The sequence below is a fragment of the Centrocercus urophasianus genome, unplaced genomic scaffold, assembly GCF_019232065.1.
Source record: "Centrocercus urophasianus isolate 14NV4802_14NV808 unplaced genomic scaffold, USGS_Curo_1.0 seq_13, whole genome shotgun sequence".
Lineage (NCBI taxonomy): Eukaryota > Metazoa > Chordata > Aves > Galliformes > Phasianidae > Centrocercus > Centrocercus urophasianus.
Window position 1 is genome coordinate 46,561,096 of NW_024884475.1, and position 23,661 is coordinate 46,584,756.

The window sequence follows — 23,661 nt, forward strand, 5'->3', positions numbered from 1 at the left end:
TAGACCTGAGAAACTCTAGAGTTTTGTTTTACTTTATTAACTTGGAGTACTTTCAAACAGTTTTTAAACAAAATTTTCCCTTGACCAGCAAGGGAATTTTCAGCCTGAAGTTCTCAGCAGCATCCGGTGAGGCTCCTAGCCAAGTTCTTCAGATACTGTACATCCTCAAGGACAGCCTGCTGGCTCTTGCTGGGGCATTTTCTTAATCCTTAGAGCAGACTTCCTGGATCTAGGAAATTTAATTCCTGACTCCTTCGACCCAGATGCTGGCGAAAACGTAGTCTGCAGGCTGTGTGTAACTGGGTGTGTTCATTTTTTAATTTTCCCTAGGAACTGGCCTTGCTGTTAAATTTTTCTAAAACAGTCATATTAATATGTTCAAAAACCCACTGTTGAGTTTCAGATAAAGGATCACATCTGTTCATGAAAATCTTCTTTTCAGATGGGTTGCAATCTATGCAGCTGCTGCTTACCGGATGGAACAAAGTTTTGTCCTACAGAAATGAGAAAAAAACAGAATTAAGTAGCAAACGCCAAGTAATTGGAAGCGTTCTCATTTTACTGAACATGGATTAACACAGTCGTATCTGAAATAATTTCGTATGCTCAGTGTGATAACCTTGTGCAACAACCACAGCTTAATTTAGAAACTTGTAGAGAATCTAGCACTTTTGTTCCTTCTGTTATTGTCCTTCAAAAAATCGAGGATTCAGGAAAGAATGAGACGACATCACCTTCTCTTTAGCTAATAACCATGTAATATAATGAAAAACGAGAATGCCTTTCTTTACATACCGTGTGCTTCCCTAGCCTCCAATTAAATGTCTGAACCCAATCATTTTTTTGAGAGGGGAGGTTGTTTTTCACAGTTTCTACTGTGCTGCTGGGTGAGAGGATCTGTAAAGATCTGTCTGAGAAATGGCTATTCTTTGACTCGATGAAGAAGTAAGTAACAATATTAATTGAAGTGCTGTGCTGGACAGACACGTAACTGATGATCTCAGTTCTCACCCCATAAAACGCAGATTTTGCCTGCAGCCTTGTAAGACAAGCCACTGAAATACTCGAGTTCTACTCCTAAGAAGGAAATTCTAATGCTGTTTTTAGATCCCTATGGAGATCTTGGGAGGATAAACACGGATTAAGTTGTTTTAAATAGGATATTCATGGTTTTTAGTTTTATTCATTTTATTTCACACACACACCAAAAAAATAAAAGGAATGAATTTTACATCATCCCACTGTGAATCTCTGGTAAAGCAGAAAGTACCAAGATGAGCAACAGGCATTTGTGGGTAGGCTAGTTTCAGTGTGTAGGCAAGTGGCCAAGAGATAGACATGGGAGTGATTAGATGGCTTGAAAGTTTCCAGTGGCTATATAATGCATTTACTGTATCTGTGGAAATAAACTTCTGATGACTCTCAGTAAACAACATCCAGGCTCTTCTCCTCCTTGCCAAACAAGCTCTGCCAGCTAATTCAGGATGTGCCTGTTTGCCCAGTTTGTAAGAAGGAATAAAAAAAGCTACTTGTCAAATTGCAAACTATTATAAACTCGCCAAAGTGCTCTGGGTGCTGAGCAACAATCATACAGAAACATCTTTAACAAAAATACCCCACCCTTCAGAAATAAAGTTATGAAGACAAAACTAAATATAACGTAATAATAGAAGTTATTTTAAAGCGAGGAAAGTTTTTTTTTTTTTTTTTTTTTTTTTTTTTTAATTAAGAAAGAGAAAATTGATTGTGGGATGTGTGAAACACTGGTAAAGCACTACTTTTATCTTTTCTTTTTTAATATTTAGTATATGCCACAGAGAGCAAATTCAAAAGTGTAGTGCTGTGCTCTACTGAAGGGTGATGGTGTTCTACCTGCCTTTCAAAAAAACTGGCTTTCACCCCAACTCTTCACCGTAAATGCATGCACCCACAAGAGAGTAATTCTGAGTGATGTGTTCAAAGCCTGCTAAAGGAATCAGCTTTGTATGGACAGGGAGACCAGAGGCCCTGCTCTGCTCTGTACAGGGAGCAGCTTGCGAACACAGGCAACATGCATGTGGGGCTGTCACATTCTATATAGCAGGAGACCCTACCAGAGCTCCCAAGAACCCATGGGATGTACCGTGGCTGCCCACCTGCTGTGGGGCCCTGTGGAAAGGGGACAGCTGGTTTTTCTCATGTTGTAGCTTGGGAAGGGCTCAGCCAAGCTACTGCAGAGCTAAAGCTGGAATGGTAGAAGCTTTAACACAGTAGCTGGTACAAGAAGAGAGGAAGCTGCTTGCTCTCAGTACAAAATGCATGCTATGAGAAACACACCAGCCTTCACAAAAGAGCCCACGGTCTGTCTTCTCACAGAAAAATCCAGGGGATGCAATACTTGAATGAAGCATTGTTGGTGCTTCTCTCAGCTGGTCTGGTTATTAGGAGAGAAGAGCATTTCTTAAGGAGAGGGACACAGTTACTGTGGGAAAACTTCTGGCTGCCTTAGCTATGTATAATGGCCTATTAATTTATCATCTCCAGCTTACACTGACCTAAGGTCAAAGCCTGAAGTTCTTATGGAACTCAATAAAAACAGGCTGAGGACTTCAATGGGTGACAGTTGCATGCACCCCAGAGAAGAACTTTCTGAGGGAAATATATAAATCCCTCCTTACACCAAGCCACAAGGACCCTTCTGGAGACTTTTCAAGCATCTGAAAAGAGCAGAGTGATATTTTTTTCTTCTGCATAAAGGCAAGTCTGAATACTATTTACAGAAGGAGAAACTTCTCCATAAGATAATGATTCTCGACAGTTCAGGGGATTGGTAATGAGACACAGAGCCTTTCATTTCTTCTAGGTCACTGCTATAACTATGGCCAAGGTCAACAGCAACTGGAAGTCATTATCAACCAGTGGCTGCAGTAGTTTATCTGAAATTAGTCGGTAGCCACAGTGCAGTTTCAGTAGGACAGATGTCCATATGATAAAAACCACTATCACAATGACATGTCTTTCATTGTCTGAGGGGATAATCTATGGACTCAGAAGGTAAAGAGTGAATTTTTACAGTTTGTCCCTGAAGCTGTCAGGAGAGTGTGAACAAATGACCCTATTCAGGGCACAGGTTTTGACGTTGCCAGTCTAGCTTCTATCACAGTCACTATGCTTAGGGTAGAATTATAGCATAATGAAATTGATTTTGCACAATTACAACCATTATTTTTTAAAGACCTACTAAATCAGCCCTCTCTTGAATACATGTGCTCAACAGATGAGACTAGGGCACATAAATTTAATCGTACTTTATCAGAACCAATGTATTACCTACCACTCCAGAGTGACACTATGCTGAAAAACAAGGGCATATTGCTTCACTGGGAGGAATGGAAATCTGTATCCACTGTTGATCTTTGGCTCTGACATGCTTAGAAATCATAAACACAGTCAAGGAAATGGCTTTCTCTTGGAAAGCTGTTATTCTCCAATATCTCTACTACTTTTAACATTTTCCCATTGCTCTCAGAATTGATTTCAAAGCCCCATTATGGCATCAACGCCTTTTTCCCCTATTATTTAACTCATTTCCTTTTTCTAACCCACAGTGTTGTTCACAATATTATTTGGATTCAGTCTACTTTATCACTTTTTACAGAGATTTCTTAAATGCAGACTTGGCTGTTTTATTACAGATGCCAAGTTTGAACTGGTCCTAAAAGTACTGATTACTCACTATCATAGACGTACTAGAATTTTAAACACTTACTCAGAGCTTGAGGATACAAATAATCTTGAGAAAGTAGCATAACCTATTAAAAAAACCTATTATCTTCTAGTTTTATATGACATTACATGAGAGTGTGATATGACAGTACAGTAAGAAATGCTTTCTATTCAGCATCTTATAAGACACTGACCAAACTCATTTTTCCTACAACGCTGATAAGATGGACACATGACCATTAGAAAGCTACAGCTTCTGTAAATGGTGCAAAGAACACAGCTGCTGATCTGGTCTTTGTTTCCTAAAAGCAAGCATTTCTTACTGAACCACAATCTATGACTGGTTTACTCAGAGTGCAATTTTAGTTGCATACCGTCCTCTTAGTAAAGAGCTCTGCTACAGCTGCAATTAAACTGATAGAAGTATCTTTTTGCTGTATGGTTTTCTTGTCTTTGGGAAACAGTATAAATCCTATTTCCAGGATGCTCTTAAAACTGAATAAGGATTATAACATGTTTTTTTTTTGGTATAGCTGTTCCACCACAAATTTCTACAGCAAATCTAACTCAATGAAACAAAACGTACTTAGTGGGCAGCCAAATTAAAACTAAGCCTAAGCAGTAATAATAATAATGAGCATATTTTCAATGTTCCAACACTTGTTTTTTTTAATTTGAAGTTTCATAGTTCAGCAGTAAGTGCTCATGCAAACTGATCAGCTTGCTGTCAGGTTACTATTACAGCTAGAACTGTGACAGTACTTTCATCATCACAAAACGTTGTGGTGCCTTTTGTTGAGATGAAAATGCCTGCCTTGTGTTGAGAATTTTTATATGAGCCCTGTCAACCTTCTGGAAATAAAAAATGAAGCTGTGCAGAGGATTTAATAGAACTCACGTTGTGCATTTTTTTTTTCCCTTCAAATGTCATTTCTTTGGGTTATCTGCTGCATTCTGTCCATATCAAAGGTGATGAGCCATATAGAGGGCAGCTCCAGATCTGCGTTTTCCTTATGAACCAGCTACATTAGGCACCAATGAAGTGCTAGGGGTATGAAAGCTTCTTTCGTGTGGCTTGGGCGATCAAAAAGATAAATTGGAAGTGTTCTGAAGCAAGAAGGGATTATAATGACATTATAAAGCCATATATGCAGCAATACAGCCACGACTATTTATGTCCTCTAAAGAGCCAGCTCACACTTTTTAACCTCACTACGAGTAGAATCTGAAGGAGAACATATTTCGAGATAATTCTGCGATACATCTTGGATTGCAACATAAATATGGTTAAAAAATGGCACAGGCTAACAAGTAGGTGCTCAAAATACTTGGGGAAAAGCTACTTTTAATAGTTCTGAACTATTTTCCTGCTTATAACTCTAATCTAGAAAGTACTATAGAGGCTTACTTAACATGGTCCAATTCCTGCCACCTAGGTCACAGCATAAGCAATGTAGGGGACAAGGCACAGTGGTTTTAGAAAATCAAAGGATGCATAAGAAGAAGTACTCAATTCATCACAGAAATGGATGTCCTTACCCTGCATGGAATAGTTTATTAGCAATTGTTTAATCAAGGCAACTTGCTGATTAATCATTCTTTAAAAAACCTGGCAGCATTACCAGGACTTTTTATACCCCAAATGAGGCATTCTCATTTCCTAGCTTGACCTCCTGTTCTAGTGATTGCTCAAAATGGGCAGAACTTGGCAGATCAAAGTAGTGTCTGAGCTGCTTATCTTTAATTTATAAACTCCCAATGTCTTCAGGCTTACAGCAAGTGCTTTTAATGTTGGTTTGGGGTTTTTTTGAGGTAGACATTCCTGCCACTTGTAAAAATGTAGTAAAATAGTAATATTTAACTCTTGAGCAGCATTTCTTCTTTCTGTCATGTCAGATGCAAATATTTTCAATAGTGCCTCACTTAAAATGACACCAGAATCTTCAAATGCCAGAATGATGTAACACCTTTCAGACACCCAACATGGACACACTCTGAGCTGGATTGGATCCACTTCCATTTAAATTTGACACAAGTAGCTGAATACTCAATGAGAACACACTCCAGAGAGTTTACTACAAAATTAAATTGGAATAAAACAGACTGGATTTTAAAAAGCAACTTATCTGAAGGGAAAGTACAAGTCTGCACTAGACTGAGTATAGGCTCAAGACAGTCTGAATCTCTGAAATGACCCAGAGTGACTCCGACCTTCCTATAGCTCCAGTGCTGGTTCCCCTTCATCCCATGACAGTCATACAGTGTGACAGGGCTACTGTGTGAGATGGCATCGAAGCAGAACTTCCTGGTGTGAAGTGGCTCCCCAGGACGGATGTCTTCTCTCCATCCGAAGGTGAACAGCTAGAAAAACAGTCAGACAACGCAATAGTTTATTACTAGTGGAAAACATTTCAAAAACAACACACACGAAATGATTTGTCTTCTTGCTGAGAAACCTGTGAGCTACAGGCAGCCTGTTAAAGCCGTTTTTCTGGCTGCCTGAGAGGAATTGTGGAGGCTCACAGTTAACAGAGGAATCCTTCTCAATCATGCGCCAGCTGTCTGAAATTATGCTGTGACACTGCAGTTGTTCAATCGTAAGAGAAAGGCGACAGGTCTGACAATACCAAATTTAAAGATACAGAATGCATTTTCCTTTCTATGGGCCAATCCTTGTAGAAAACAGGTTGCAGCTTGTACATTGCTGCCTACAAGCTCTGCTGAGAGCTGTGATGCTTTTTTTTTTTCTTTTTTTTTTATTTAATTCCTTTTTTTTTTTTTTTTTTTTTTTTTTTTTTTTTTTTTTTCTCTTTCCCCCCCATGTCAATGCTATTCCATGGCTTTCTGCTTGACTCTCGATTTTCCACAGTATAGACTGAAGCATAACACTGAGAAAGCTCTCTTTAAATGATCAAACTTTGCTACTGGAAATCATTTAGCTGTAACATTTCATGCAGAACTGCACGCAGGCTCATTATCTGAATAGCACTTCTACTCTATGCTGTCGTTAGCCTGCCTCCAGCACCTCAGCCACTGCACCCCAGGCAGCTGTTTCTCACCTGGCACCCTGCTCCACTGTGTCCATTTGCTGATATCGGAACCACTGTCTACAAATGCAAACTAAAGCTGAGTGTGATGGGAGTCTGATTTGGTACACTCCTGCTGTGCTTCTTAGATTCTGAACCTTTCACTGTGACAGCTATCTTCTCCCTGTGGTCTACCTAAAAGAGGCATCTTTCAAAAATGCTACATCTTCAGCACTGTACCACACTCCATAATACCACTATTGAGAGGCACTATTGCTTCCCATGGCCTGCAGGCACAGAATATAAGTATATATCTGAATATTTGCTGTTTTTCTCATGTCTCATTGTAAGCCCTTGTTCTGTCTGTGAGCATCTGTCATTCCCTATTTATTTCTGGTTTTCCAGTCAGCATTTTCTCAGTCTTCCCCCGTGCCCTGCTTATTTCTTCTTTTCCCCAGAGTGCCTTTTACATTTATCTGCTCTAAAATGCAATGGACAACTTCAACTACATTTTCAAACCAAATAGTTGCTTTTTAAAAGGTTAAGTCTTTCTCCATTTATCTTTATGTTTCCTGGAAGCAGCATCACACACTCCCTGCAAAACAGCTTATTTCACAACCAAACTCAGAGGTAAGATTTGATATATGAAAAAGCTACAACATTGCTTCTGCAAAAATAGAGAAGTTTGAGATGGTTTGCCTCTGAAGGAAAAAAAAGCAAAAGCAATTTCCTTTCTTTTGCTTTACTTTTCTGCAGCCAAGTAACAAACTTGGAGCTCAAAGTGATGAATAACGTACCTGGAGAAATGGTGTGGAACAGTGATTTTGCAATATTCTCACTCTCATGACTACTTTGCAAGATATCCTTTTGCAACACCTTTATCATCTTCCTCAGCAACTAACTCTCCAAATTTTTCATTCTGTGCACTACTGGTGAGCTGAGGGGCCATTCCTGTTGCTGCCTGGACCTTGTCCTGAGGACCACTGCCACACTGAATGCATCAGTATACCTGAAAGAGCTAAAGGTTGCTTTTAAATCAGATCAGACTGATCCAGGGTATCCTTTTGCCTTTCCCACTCCTGTGTGGTTTCCATTTGAAACCACTGTGTTCCATTCGAAAGTCAAGATTCTTGACTTGATACCAGATAGGGTGCTTTTTTTTTTTTTTTTTTTTTTTTTTTAAAGTTTCCTTCCACTGAAAATCATGATCTGTATAATAGTAGTTCTCACTGATTAGATGGCACAGATTCCTCCCCCTCCTTCTTAGGCTGCTGTTTCGTAAAACAGTTGCATTTAAAAATCAAGTATGTTCTTCCTAGTGATACAGTTACAAAATAAGTCTTGTAGGGGCAGAAACCAGTTTTTAGGACTAAGAGTGGAATCAAAAATAACTAATTGGAAAAAAAGATCATACTTTTCTATACATCCAACTGATACTAAGATGTACAGACAATATTAAAACTTGCAGGTAAGATTTGAAGGTCGACATCCTTCCAACCTCCCCACTCTATGATATCCTCCATAACATGGCAAATTCTGTCTACTTCAACACTAAACCTGGCCGATGTAAAAATGATCTTTCCTCTGTATAATGCATAGCAATGCTACATGTTAGTAGCTGTGGTCCTGACCCCAAAAGGCTCTGCTTCGCCACTATTTAATGTTTTGAATATTCCTTTGGATGTTAGGAACCAGCAGAGCCTGACTTCATGAGAAATGGATGAACCCAAATGAAGTAGTACACTTCATTTGCTCTCATTCATTCCCAGATATGAAACAAAGCTGCACAGAGATTTCCAAATACATTAGAATCAGGCAGCTGGCTTTCTCTTCACTTGAGGTCTCCAGGGCTGTTGTTTCGTGCTGAGTCCAAGACATTTTCTGTCCTTCTGGCTTCTTCCTTCCTTTCTCTTATTCTCCTACCAGACCCCCATCCTCTGAGTTCGCAACCAAGTAACCCTTTGGCCTGCATGCTTCAGCTTTTGATGAGGCCTGGCCCTCTCATAGGACTACTTGGAAAAAAGACAGCTTTTCAGCTGCCTTATCTTTTAAGAACAACTTAATTTCTAACTGGCACTAGGCCTGAAAAATGATTGCCAGATGCAGCCACTGGTTTGGGACTGTTTGCAGGACAAAGGCCCTTTTGAGACCATTAGTGCTGTCCAGCTTGACAACTTTATTCATTTACTCACTGCCTGTCTGGATCCCACTGTCAGTGGGCACTGTGCTCAGGCCACAGCACAAGATTGAAGCAGACATGTGTGCAACACAAAGCCAGCGTCATATTTGTGAGCTAGACTTTGACTTGAGTTACTTCTCTGAGCAGAAAAGAAAGAGCTGGGCAGGATGCACAGTTACAGTCTGGGCTGAGCTGGAGATGATGCCTGCCCACTTAATCCCTGGCCAGACTGGAGGACTTCAGAAGACAAAGAAGACTTTTACCATCACAACCTTGGCTGCTGTTTGATCTGCTTCATTTGCACCTGTTCCTGAGAAACAGAAATTAGCTCTGGCAAGAGAGGTGGAAGAAAGCCAAGATGCACCTCACTCGTGCCTTTTTTTTTTGTTCTGAAGAAGTTCCCAGAGAGTTCTTCTTTTTTTCCACCAGAAAATCTGCAAGTGGCCCATTGTCCTACTGTTAGTTTTTACAGCCCTGAGGTAGAAAGTCTTCTTCTCAGGGGCTGCTAAGAGGCTGGCAAGATTACACAAATCAAGTAGCACAGTGGGTCATCTCTGTCTAGTGGTATCATCAACACTAACACCTACTGCTTTCCTCATATCACATTTTTCTAAAGAATTCTCTGTTAATTTAGACCAGAATTTACAAGATCTGCTCCATGTCAGATCACACTAGTTGGAATATGATAATAAAATGCTCAATATTTTCATTAACTCTTTTGGTGTCTACCAGCATGTGGAGAAATCATATTAGTAACATGGCTGGAGTAGTGGAAAAGCAAGCGTTCACACCACTGCACACCATCACTCCATGGAGAAAAACATTGGAAGAGGCAGAGGGAAAGGATGTTACTTCATTTCTGGAAAAAATCCAAGCCCTGCATCACTAAAATGTTTTGCTCTACTGAAGTTAAAAATTTCTTTTCTACTGGAAAACTGAATTTTTTCCTCTGGATGATTTGCCCATGCTGTAATTCCTTTTGGGATAGAAATTCTGAGTTCCATCCAAGTCTGATATCTAGTTTGCTTCATCTTGAAGTTTGAGATTCTGCTTTAAAATCTGCACCTTGTACAGACTGATCCTTGAAACCTACCAGCCAGATGACTGTGTTCTGTACTTGGAGTATGAACACTTGAGTAAAATTTGCTTTGTATTGTTTCTAAACTAACCCATAAGCCAATGAATTATAATGAAATGATAGAACCTTCAAGATTATGAACATAAAATGTTACCCTGTGATACAGTAACAGACATTAGTCCAATCATCATTTTTCTACAACTTCTACTTTCTAGCTCTAGCAAATAAGGTCCCCTTCTAGGAGAAAGTGAAATCATGTTACTCTAATTTTGTTCAAAAGATTCTTCAGAGTTTCTTGTGCGAGTTCTAAGCTTTACACTGACAGGAAAATAGGTAAAGGCAGCCGCGCTCTGCTCAGTTGTAAGAGCAGCTTTTGAATGTGCTGCAGTCTCTGGGACAAAGAAAACCCTCACAACCTGCAGCACACCACAAACACAAACGAATCAAAACAACCTCCGTTTTGCCAACAGAAAACAGACTGTTCTGAGGATTAAACAGTATCTATCTATACTCCAAAGCAACAGTAAGATGATTTTTTTTTTTTTTTTTTTTTAAAGCGATTCTTTTTCACCCTCGGTCCGATCCCGTTTCAAGCCTTGAGAAGCTCTCAGAGACGCCCACTCTTCACCTTCCCCCGCCCGGTTGTGCTCAGCTTGTCCAGAGCTGCCCTCTGCCGCCTCTTTTCCGAATTACACTCTTAACACAGCAGCGCTTGGACAAGTGTGCGATAATTACTGAGCTGCTCAGCAAAAACGAATTCAGTGACCTGGCTTGGGCTTTGGTAGTCCCAATCCCACACAGCCACACCACAGTGCTCAGAGGAACGTCCCCTCGCTGTGCTCTGAACACTCCTCGTCCCCAAGGCTCCCCCCCCAGCCCCATGGAAACAACTGCTTTCATTAACAAAGCTTAATTCTACATATCTATCTCAGCATCCTATCGCCGTGCTTTATCTCTGTTAGCTACATGCAGAAGTCTTCTTTCAGCAGCTTCCTTCCCCTTGTGTTGGCACTTATCTAAATTGTGATCATTTTTAGCTCTTCAGTTTCGTTCACTTTCACACCTTCCCCTGCATTTCTGACTGTCCTTAGAGGAGGAATTTTTGACCTCAGCACTTCATGTATTCCTCAGAACTCCTCCTTCCCAAGCTTTTAATATCTTCAAAAATGCCATACTTGACAGTCAATTTTTTCTCCTTATCCTTGTGGGTTTTTCTCTAATCTGAGTCCGTTGCTGCGCAGAAGGCATGTTCATTAAAATTGTTACTAAATGGCCAGGTTGTACTTTCCATCCTGATTCTCAGGAACGTTGGCCAGAGCTAATTAGTCACAGTCTCTTTCCTATGCTACTCACAATCACAGCAAGTACAAATGAGAGCTCTTTTCCCCCCACTCTCCTGAGAAGTTATGTTTTTCTTCCTAACCAACCTAGATTAAAACATTTTTGAGCCTTTATCATCCCTCATGTTTGTGAAAGCCATTCTGGCTTTCACACTATTTATCTTGCTTATAGATCATATTAAAATACAACCACTTACTGTGTTTGCAGAGATGAAAGCAAAAAAGGAAACAATCAATAGATGCCCAGGTAGTATTTAAAATATTTTCAGTGAAGTGAACTGAACTCAATATGTTGTCATGACATACTGAGATAGAACTGGGGACCCAAAAGCTCTTTAAGAACTAGATTTCCTTTTGGAACTTTAAAAGGAAATGGCAAAGTTCTGAGGTTAGTTTAAAAAGAATACTTTTAAGAAGCTATTAAGGTCAGCAATCATTCAAAAATAATTTCTACATTTACCTTAAGCAAAGGAAGAAACTTCACATAAATGTTCAGAAGCTGGAAAAAAGAACCACTATTTTGCACTGCTTTTTTCTTTTAGCTGTTACAATACCTGTTCATGTGACCACGTCCGTTCTGAGCCATCCTTCACACAAATGTCTAGCCTCAGTTCAGTCCCTGTGGCTCCATGTTTGCTGTCCACACAGAGATTGGCTGCCACATTTCGAATCTGTAAGGTCAAGCATCAACATTTCACATCAAACCAGGCTGCAGAGCAGAGTCATCAAGATTATGGGGTTATGAATTTAGCCGTTGTAGAAACTGAGGGGCTTGAGATTCAGTTGCACAGAACTGGTTTTTACAGGGTATAACACCAGGTCTTGGAGTGATCTCTTCTTTTGAACAGCTTCAGAAGCAGCAGAGTTAGAAATACTCTGCTTAACAAATAAAAGGTAGGCCTGTATGAAATAGCCTCATGCAAAGAAACTAAGAGAAAAAAGGTGTGAAAGGTTCAAAGCTGAGTCTGGCGGTTTTTTCACCTCCTACTGAACCAAGTGAGATAATGGTATTATAAGGACACAATTTCCAAATGAGTCTCTCACAGGCTTCAAAGCAATATTGCTCTGAACACTCTGTCACAGTGCTTGTTCTTCCTCTAACAGTAATGTCAATGTAGGTAAAGTCACACAGCACTTTTCAAAAGGCATAAAATTAAAGAGTACTTATCATGCCCACCCACAGAGGTTCCTCATGCTGTCTGTATGCTTCTGCAAACAAACTGCAGTGGGACTTATTTTTAAAAGGAGGCTGAAACAACTGAGTAATAACCTGTGACTATCACTCACACCATTTATGCACCACGGCTCCTAAGGAGGTATTTCTGGAGGACTGGATTGAAAATGCATAGGCTGCCTTCTACTACTAAAGAGAGAAAAAAGCCATATTTATTTTGAAATATCACGTACGTTTCCCCTTGAATACCTTGGCTGAGCTGCTTAAAAATGCTTCAGACACTGCCAAAGCAAAGAGGATTTCTTAAACTTTCCATTCCAACGAGATGCACAGACAGTAAGTAACCAAAGCACATTCGTTATTCATTTGGCTGCACTTCAAGTGCCGTGTTCAGTTTTGGGCCTCTCATTACAAGAAAGACAACATGGCCCTGGAGCACATCCAGAGAAGGGCAACAAAACTGTGAGGGGTCAGGAGCACAAGTCTTACTGGGAACAGCTGAAGGAGCTGGGATTGTTTAGTCTGGAGAAGAGAAGGCTCGGGGAGACCTTACTGCTCCTACAAATCCTTCAAAGGAGATTGTGGCAAGGTGGGGTCAACTTCTGCTCCCACATAACTAGCGATGGGACAAGAGGGAATGGCCTCAAGTTGTGCTAGGGGATGTTCAGGTTGGATATTCAGAAAAATTTCTTCTCTGAAAGAGTGGTAGGCATTGGATTGGGCTGCCCAGGGATGTGGTGAGGTCATCGCCCCTGGAGGTGTTAAAAAAAAGTTTAGATGTGATACTAAGGAACACGGTTTAGTGGGAAATACTGGTGGTAGGTGGATGGCTGGACTAGATTATCTTGGAGGTCTTCTCCAATCTTAACGATTCTATGATTCATGAAGCTGTATACAGATTCTGGATGTGCAACAGACAGAAGGGAGGTGCACATTTTTGACATTCCTGCAACTACTTTGATCCTTATTTTAAGAAAAGAAAAGCTAGATGCTGAACAGAGCTGAGGAGAGATTTGCAATTTTCAATGGAAATATTTTTTTTTTAAACCAGTCATCATTGCCATATTATATTAGAGAAACATAAATATCGCTACTCTTAAATATGCCTTACCTCACAGAAAAGATAAACAAAACCAAAACAGGATGGAAGACATCTCATCACAGAAAAGAACACAGAGTACAACAGGGGTAAGCCTTGTGCTTGTAATACACATAGGAGAACTGCTTTGCTCTTTTTTATTATTATTTTGGAGAATTGGAATTTAGTCTATTCATCATGTTCTGAGAAAGATTTAGACAGATGGGAAAACAACAGGAACTGGAGGAAAAAAACAACCACCACAACATTACCTTCAGGAAAGGCTTTAGGAACTGCATTTGCTTAGCCTAGAAAGGAGCAGATTGAGCAAGCAATGTAAGTAGCAGTTTGAGCTTAAGAATTCTGAGCCTTCACCAGTGCTCACAGGCATATTCTTTCAAAACACTGACAAGCATAGTTCTAGGGCATTCTTTCTTATTTCAGTGCAATAAAATTGCTGCTAACCTGCCAGTACATACAGACAGATGCAGAAACCCAGCACTGAGCCCCACAGTAGAGTCACGTTAACTGAAAAAAGGATGAAAGGTAATAAGTCCTCAGTAACTCTCCATTTTCATATCATCCATCAGAAGATGGAGATAAGAACAATGAGTGGAAAAGACCTATTTTTTTTAACCTATTTTTTCTTAAGTGAAAAAATTTCTCCAAGGATTATTTGGACTCATTTCTGATCTCTAAAATCAAAGATCTCTAAAATGAAAGAAAATACACCCCACATCTAATGGGTGCTCATTGTATTAAAGGGCTGACATAATTTTGCCTAGATGACATTTCTCCATCCTGTTCTCATTCATTTGGATGTTGTGGTAAATGTATTCTAAGCATTTCTGGAAGGCTTTGAGCCAAAGCTACATTTAGGATATTCACTACTGGAATCCACTGCTTTTTTATTTCCTCTGTTCTTCCCTCTGCTCCTGAAAGGTTTTCTCAAGTTAGTTTTTGTTCTGGTTTGTTGCAGCCCACATGTTAATTCATTTTTTTGTTTTGTTTTATCCACCTTTTCAGCTGCAGAAGGGCAGTGGCTTGTTTCTCATTTTCTTTTTGTATTACAGGCATTTCAATAAAGTCTGTGCTTTTGTTCTCTGGCATTCCTGTGTGGCGTTGGCAGAAACTAGAAACTGAATTGTGCCATCAAACTGCTGCCAGAACCATGGGGAATGTTCTGCTGAACACCAACACTACGTTACCTACAAATCCCCTAAGATCCCTTCACAGAACAAGGAAGGAGAGCAGGATTGCAGCAAAGAGATGCTGTATTTTCACGTTTACATCAGTATGCATTTGAACTGCTTTGTCTCCAGTCACACCGCACAACGGATGTCAAATGTTTACGTTACAGCTAGAAACATAGCTAGCACTCCTAATAGACTCCCATTTCCAACATTTGTAGCTGGGCAATTGTGGAGACATTTCATCTCTCATGTAGTTCTTAAAATATTATCTGAACACACACACTGGGATGATGCTACTAAGAAAAGATTGTAGGCCCTATCTTCTTATAGAGAGCAATTCATGTGTTCAAGCACAGATTCTAAAGGGCTCGTAGTCTCTCTATTCTATAGGGAAGGGGTAAGGCCAAAGGTATAGAGAGTTTTTCAGTGCTGCACCTATGTTTGGGAAATAAAGACTTACCAAGTGAGAGACATTTCTGCTGTTGTAACATCCAATTTCTGCTTTTTAAATGAGGTAGCAAGCCGTTAGGAGAAAGGACTGCTTAAGTGTAGGTACAGTCCTTGGGGGTTATGAAAGTGAGTTAGACATTAAAACTACAGTTTCTTTTCTCAACGTAAGAAAAAAAAAAAAAAAAAATGTTCATGAAGAGTAGTCAAAGCCTGGAAAAAGCTCAACTACACTATAAAAGTAGAAAGGGGAATACATTAAACAGGAGCTGGGGCATTATAGGACAAAAGCTCTTTGAACCTAGGCTTTATGTTTGAAGAAGATATTTAAAGTTGTTGATTTGATAAATATTTCTACATTAACTTTTAGAAAAAAGAACAAAGGACTGACATACAAAAATATTTTTGGCAGATGTTGTCAGTAGCGTCATTCACACCTGATTATTAGTTCCTGTTAAAGTATTTCATTTTAAACTCAGGGTTTGCTTGCTTCCTTAAAGTATTGGTGTTTTTCAGAGATGCACAGAGAAACTTCTCTATACTTACACAGAGCAGAATATACTGTCTCCTAGATAACGTGACTGAGACAATTGTTTTTTTCAGAGTGCCTGGTATGACGCTATGCTTTTGTTCTAGGAGAAAAAAAAATGTTGATAGCACACCATGTTTATACTTATTGCTAAGCAGAGTTGTTCAGAAAAAAGGCTGTTCCAGTTTCTCAACCTGTATTAATGAAGGGCTAGGAGGAGTACCAAGAAAAGCAACAGCAAACAACCAGTTCTAAATAACCCAAAAAAAGGTGATAGTTAAAGAAAGATTTGCTTACCCATCCCAAAGAACTGGGCTTGCTGAATACTCGAAAATGAGAGATATCCAGATAGAGACACTTCCTTTGTGAGAGCCAGCCCTTAAATGAAGCCTAGAGAGGGGTGGAACCTGGTGAAATGCTTTCACCTGTGCTCCCAGGGCTGGTTCTGTCCCTTCACTAGGTGTTCAATGATTGGCTCAGACTGTGACTTAGTAATTCCCATACAAAGGGACAGAATCAGGACAGATGATTTAAACTGGCCAAAGGGATATCCCATGCTATATGACATCAAACAGAAAGAGAGTTTTGAAGGGGGTGGGAGTTCATCTCACTCTCTTCCACTGCTTGAGACAGGAGCAGGGCATTGACTGGGGAGTAGTGAGCAATTCATAAAATCATAGAATGGTTTGGGTTGTAAGGGACCCTTAAGATCATCTAGTTCCAACTCCTCTGATGTATGCAGGAACAGTTCCCTCTAGACCAGGTTGCTCAAAGCCCCATCCAGCCTGGCCTTGAGTGCTTCCAGGGAGGAGGCAACCAGTATCTCTCTGGGCATCCTGTTACAGTGCATCACTGCCCCCACAGTAAAGAATTTCTTTCCTATACTTAATGTAAATCTATCCTCTTCCAGTTTAAATCCATTTCTCTTCATTCATTGCTACATGATCTTATAAAAAGTCTCTTCCCAGCCTTCCTGTAGGCCCCCTTCAGGTACTGGAAAGCTACTATAATGTCCCCCTGAAGCCTTCTCTTCTCCAGGCTGAAGAGCTCCAACTCTCAGCCTTGCACCCTCCTTGTAGGGGAGGTGCTCCAACCCTCTCATCATCCTCATGGCTCTTCTCTGGACCTGCTCCAACAGCTCCACGTCTCTTTTGTGGCAGGGGCTTGAGAACTGGACTCTAGCTGGGGTCTCACAAGAGCAGACTTGAAAGGCAGGATCACCTTCCTCAACCATTACGCTTTTCTTGATGCAACCCAAGATACAGTTGGCCTTCTGACTGCAAGATCATATTGCTCATGCTGAGATTTTCATTAACTGATGCCCTCAAATCCTTTTCCTCAGAGCTGCTCTCAAGACATTCTCTGCACAGCCTGTGTTTGTGCTTAGGATGGGCTGGGCCCACCTCTCAAGCCTGTCCAGGTCCCTCTGGATAGCATATCTTCCCTCTTGCGAGACAAATGCACTACTCAGCTTGGTGTTGTCTGCAAACTTGTGAGGTTACACTCAATCACACTGTCTGTGTTGCCTACAAAGATGTTGGACAGAACTGGTCTCAGCACTGATCCCCAAGGAATGCCACTCATCACCAGTCTCTACTTGAACAAAGAGCCATTGACTGCAACTCTGAGTGTGACAATCCAGCCAATCCCTTATTCAGTGAGTGGTCCATCCATCAAATCAATTTTTCTCCAATTTGGTGATCAGGATATCACATGGGATGACTTAAAAAAAAAAAAAAAAAAGTCCAGGTAGGTGATGTCAGTTGCTCTTCCTTTATCTACTGATGCTGTAACTCCATCATAAAAGGTCACCAAGTTTGTTAGGCATAATTTGCCCCCAGTGAAGTTATGTTGGTAACCACTAATCACCCCAATTTGATTTTTCATGTGCTTTAGTAATGCCTTCAGAAAGATCTGCTGCACGATCTTGCCAGGCACAGCAGTGAGACTGACCTGTCTGACTGTCCCTGGATCATCTTCTTTTCCCTTCTTGAAAAATGGGGATTATGTTTCTGCTTTTCCAGTCAGTGGGAACTTCACTACATTGCCATGACCTTACAAATATGGTGGATAGCAGCTTGGCAACTTCATTCACCAGTTTCCTCAGAACATGTGGAAGAATCTTGTTGGATCCCATGGACTTGTGCACCTTCAGGTTCTTTAGACAGTCTTGAACCTGATCTTCACTTACAGCAGGCACACATACATTGTCCTAACTGTTATCCTTTTCCTTTTCTATATCTTAATAAATTATTTTATCTCAGCCCATGAGTTCTATATTTTTTTCCTCTTGATTCTCTCCTCCATTTCACTGGGGGGGGGAGAGCAAGCAAGTGACTGCATGTCAAATGACTGCATGCATGCTGAATCACCAGCCAGATTAAACCATAACTTTTGACCTACACTAAATTGACGTTAGAGTTTTGCAGAAAGTCAGGAGTTACGTGATTTCATCTACTCTCCAGAAGAGAGGCAGATTAAGATGGTCTGACTTCTTACACTGAAGAATGTAATAGTTCCTGCAAGGTTTGCCCTTGAGAGTATGGGTGATGCTCCGCCTGCCTTACAGCCCCACTGTAAGCTTAGGTCACCTCAGCCTTGAGGAAGGCAGGGGTTGAGTCACTCCCAGTAGCATGAGGGTCAACCGTGTGTTCGATGTGCCCTAACTAGACACACCAAAACCAAAAATGGTGAAGCAGAGCAATCTAAAGTTGTCTTAAAGTAATGAAGGAGGAGATGAAACTGCGGCTATCCTCACAGTGCCCAGTACAATGCAACAACATGAGAGGAACCTTGATGTTATCAGCTCATATAAACACTTTTCTTATATCTGACTCAATGCTGAAAATCAGAAAGTATCTGCAGCTCTTGGAAGACATTAACAACATCCATTTAAGTTGCTTTATTTGTCTGAGCAGCACTTAAAGATGATTTTAGTACATGCTTATGTTCTCAGATAACCCTAGGGCCATCAATGTTTACAGATCAAATGAGGAGAAATGAGCCACCTTTCCTGCCAACAGATACATGGCAATTTTAAATGGATTTATCATTTGTGTGAGCCATAAAAAGGAAAAGCTGAAGTTGAAAGAAGTCACGCACTGGTAAAGACATCCCTGAAGAAAGTAGGACTCGCTGTGCTGCATGACAGTGATCTTGACAGAAGAACTGTGAGAAACACAGCTGTGTGGCACTTGTTCTGTGTGCGATGGGGGAATAGCTGGTACAATGCCCATGTGACACTTGGTGGACTGGTACTGACTCATTAAGGCTATGAAAGTGAGACTTTAAAACCAAAAATAATCAGAGATTAGTGCATTCTTACGTTTTAAACCCTTTTCAAATATACTATTTGATTTAACTTCATGCATGACATTTTCAAGCCACGGCTGTAAAACAATTCTATAAAATCCATTAGGTCTGGACTGAAAAATGAGTATTTTCAGGTCCTATAGCTCAGAACTGCTGCAGTGACTTGCTTTGTATTAAATCATCAAATAAGAGGTTTATGCAACAACAAATGAAACCAAGCTTAAATATTTCCCTTTCGACTCAGTAAAACAAATCAATCTTTTCATATCACCCTGACAATAGGATTAGTAAAATCTAAAACAAATTACAATGGCTGACAGTGTATCATTGATTTACTGCAAAATAGGTTTCCAAAGATACTGTTAGAAGCTGTGCAACACACTTGCAGTGGCTTGTAGATTTAGGAGTACTTCCTAAGAAAACATTCAATGTACAAATCTCACCTAATGCAGCTATTGTTCTTAACTTCCTTCAGCAGGATTTCCAATACACATTACAAATAAATTATTGCACCTTTGAAAGAGAATGGAATGGTTATTACTGTTTTTCAGCTGGTAGCACACTTTCCAACATATTTTTAAGAAACAAAATCTAGTTTAAAATTTGCCTTTTTTTTCCCCATGGTGGGAGAGAAAACAGTACAGTAATCTTACCCAAAGAATTGATGATCACTAACCTTAATCTGTCTGGATTCATCATTGCATTGCCATGCTGCACATATTTCAGATGTTAGAAGGCAGAGCAAAATATAAAATGAAAGATACACCCTGCCAACTACAAAGGACAAAAGGCACAAACAAGAACAAGAGATAAGGTTGTGTTGAGGGTAGTGGAGACAACTAGTCCTGTTTCTCAGATTTACTTCTTCTCTATTGTGAATAGATTTTGAGAGATTTAGGTATCAGATTTTAAGAGAGTTTGCAGAAAGAGAGGAGTTACGCATAGGTTGTTTACCAGGTGTCTGATTTTACACCACATAGCTTCTACTATCTGTGCATCAAAATACTAGAGCACAAGAATGCCTGAGACCTCTTGTTTATTCTTCCTCAGACTGATACAAAGTCTTCCCAAGCGCAAGCAGAGAGAATACTAAATGGCAGTCAGCCTTGGCATAGACTTCTAGTGTGTTTAGTCAGCAAGGTTTTTAGAACTGCTTGATTCTTACAAAACAGTAACACACGTCTGTGTTCCTCTGTCTGTTTCTGGTTATGGTAGCCATTGACCTCCAAGTTTAAGTTCTTACCAAGAGTCAACAGATCAATTAAAGCTTCACAGGAATGTGATACTCCCAGGGAAAAATAGAGTGGTAGGACTGGAACTTCTCTTTTACATCAGAGAGAAACTATATTTGAGAGGAAACAAAGCCTTCAGTCTTCGTTTCCTTACTAAGAACTCAGTAAGTACTTTTAAGGTACAGATTAGTTACCACTGCTATGATGTACAATTTACTATCATGAACTCATGCTTTTATGCAAGGAATGCATCAATAATGATGTGAGCAGAATTAGTATCTGAATCCCAATTTCTTCTACTTAAATCCTGTCACTGAGAGAAGAACTGTTTGGCTGTCTATAGAAGTTATAGATCTCATGATCACAGTCCTTGAGGAATGCACATGTATGCATGTGGAAGACCATGAAAGCGGACATAGAAGGAATGACAACTCTGATCAAGCCTGGCTTCTACTGAGTATCTCCAGTAAATTGAGAAAGAACTCAGCACAGATATTCTTACGCTGTTTAAACAGCAGCAAAATACAGGAGGAAAGTCCTTCTTATAAATCTTAACAGATCAAGAGGAAAAAGATGTATAGGCACCACCTTCAAGATGCAATGAATCAGCAGCAGCTTCTAGGAGTAAAAGGCCACTGAGACTTCCAGTACAACTATGGAAGTCATTTCCTGCCCCTGCACTCTTTGTGTTTTCATTTTACCTACATAAAACAAACTGCCAAAAGAGGGTTTGCCATGTCTTCGCTCTTCAGAGAAGTCTGTAGGCAGATCTTAAGAGTATGGTTGGAGAGTTCCATGAGGCTGTTAGTTTGCTCACTGCTCAATGGATGCTCAGATGCTAGCTTCCCTTTCCTCTCCTTTCCCTTCCCTTTTCCCCAAAAGATGCATTCCATTTGCCTGATTGTGGAATCTACAAAATGCAGACCACAAGTTCAGCAAAATTCATCTTTTTAAGAGAACTGCAGCAAGGCTCCACTTTTCATATTCACACATACGATCAAAACAGACCAAACATAACTGCATCTGCACAGTGATCCTGGTGAACTGTAAGCCTAGGAGGAGGCATATGAGCAGATTTGCAAAAATACAGTATTGACTTCAGACCTCCTTTTTGCTAATGAGACTCTAAAATCAAGTTGTGATATGCAATAACGAGTGCTACATATTCTTTTCCATGTTCTTGTTCTCAATGGGCATGTATCTTATGGCCTGTACACACTAAATTGTAATGAATTATAAAATGGACAGCAACAGCCCTAAGACATGACAGTTTCTTGTTTTAATGGCTAATTTCAGGATGAACTCCTTAATAACACTAGTTATCTAAGGTGCTAAATATAATTTCATACTTTTAATTTCCTGTGATGTAAAATGTCAGGCTCATTTAAATTTCTTCTGATTTGTATTCCTCACCTCCCCCCAGGCAGCAGGTGGAGGCTCCACAGGTGGGTAATATTTGGGGACATCCCAAGCCACTGCAGCCATGAACCACTTGAAATCTTTACATTTCAGGTGCTTGCGAAGTTCCTTCTGGGCAGAGATGTCACCAGTTGAGAGGTGTCTGTACTCGGGCCGTCGCTGGTAGATGTACTCTGCAAACTCATCCATCCATGTCTCTGCCACACGCTTCAGGTTCTGTGCAGCAGAAAAAACACAAATACTGATTTTTTTCCATGCATTGACTGAAATTATATCCCTGATGGGGATAATTAAACAAACAAAAATTAATAGCCTATATATCTTGTAAGCTTAACAAGTCTAGTTTTTCATTCTTAACATATAGAAGAATACCAGTAAAGATATGCTACCTTCATTAAAGTGCAGAGTAGCCACTACATAATATTAAATATCCTGTTTTCCTGCTGACTTGGTAAAATAAAGTCTTTTCTCTGATGAACATATTTTACTCCCTGTTCTTTATGCATCTTCACGCAGGCTTTGATTAATGCTGGATGTTAAACAGATTTTCTTTCAGCTGCTCAGATTTGCATTTGTGCCTTTTCCTGTTAGCTTGCAACATACTAATGAATTAATAGTTCAAACTATTTCTTCTGTATCTCACTTCACATCTGAAAGGCATCTAAACCTTAGCCATCATATGGCTTCTTTGCCTTGTTTTCACATTTCCCCAGTCTTGGTTAACTTCTCTTCACCAAGCTGCATCCCATGTTGCCTCCTCAATTCTCTTTAGGGAGATTTTAGAAAATTCCCCTAGAGTTGAGGTCTAGTTGCCCTGCTCCCTTTCCCAAAATTACATCTCAATTCATGCCCACATTTTGGGTATGAATTACATGCTTATGCCCGCGGACAAGCAGTCACAACCTTATTGTGCTCCACCTCCTTTTTGGTTTGGAGCTTTGGACAGGAAGCTTTCCTGTACTACCATACCAGTAGATCTGCAAAAGCATAGCCCATAATCCTGGAGAGGAGTTGAGGCAAAGCAACTTAAGGGACAGGCATCCTGGGCTTTCTGCACTCATCCTGCAGACATAATCAAGGGCCATTTTTAAATTAATCCCAGTTCTGGCTTATGTCCCACAAAGTTTATTTTTGTTGACACTTTACAGGAAAGAAAACTACCAGTTTTCTTGTGCAAGAATTTGGCCAAAGTAATTAAATTAGCTTGCTGAAATTATAAAACAGAAAAGACTTGCAAGAAAAACTCCCAGGCAGGTAGGACTGAAAGAAGTAAGTTTTATTTTGTTTAGCATCATGGAGTCTAAGTAGCTGTGGGATAAGGGTGGGAATTTTCTCTATTTCTGTATGTTATTTTTCCACATGAATTTATATGCAGATGTTGAAGTGGAATACAGATTTAGTCTATTCTGTATTTCCACAGCAGCCCAATAACCTCTTATCTCACTAATAAAGCAACATCTTGCAGGATGACACTGACATGCTGAAGTATTCTTATTGCTTTGTTTGTAAAAACAAGATAATAAAATTTTGTAATATTCTTTTTATAGAACACTAACTGCAAAATGCTGAGATTTGCTCTGTAATAAGCTGGAGGACAATATGCATATGATTATCAGCAACATAAGGTAAAGCTTCCTCTCAGAACATCCTTTGCATATAAGTTAGCCTGATTCTTATTCTGATTTGCTCTTGAGATTAGTTTGAAAGATCCTTTCTTGAATTTTATTAACCTGCACAAACTAGAAGTCTTTGAATTAATAAGACTGATCTGAATATAAAGACAGCAAGATACAGAATGAACTTCTAGCTGAAATTGCAAGATAAGTTCCTAGGTGTTTTGTCTCTGTGAAGAAAATACATTAAAACCTGCAGGGGTAAAGCCAGCACAATTAAAGAAGTTTAAGAAATCACATCACTTCTATCCTTACACAGAAATGACTTATACCTCA

At 39.9% G+C, this 23,661-nt stretch overlaps 1 protein-coding gene across 1 annotated transcript in view; it reads right to left on the bottom strand.

Annotated features, from left to right (window-relative positions):
- Positions 1 to 326: 326 nt before the first annotated feature.
- GALNTL6 (polypeptide N-acetylgalactosaminyltransferase like 6) overlaps positions 327 to 23,661 on the bottom strand; it is a 416,272-nt gene continuing 392,937 nt past the window's right edge. Inside the window, exons 9-12 of the mRNA XM_042812502.1 lie at positions 21,707 to 21,928; positions 11,883 to 11,999; positions 5,917 to 6,066; positions 327 to 494 (exon numbers count right to left, since the gene is read on the bottom strand). Of these exons, the coding sequence (XP_042668436.1) occupies positions 327 to 494; positions 5,917 to 6,066; positions 11,883 to 11,999; positions 21,707 to 21,928 (657 nt within the window). The remainder of the gene's footprint in view (positions 495 to 5,916; positions 6,067 to 11,882; positions 12,000 to 21,706; positions 21,929 to 23,661) is intronic.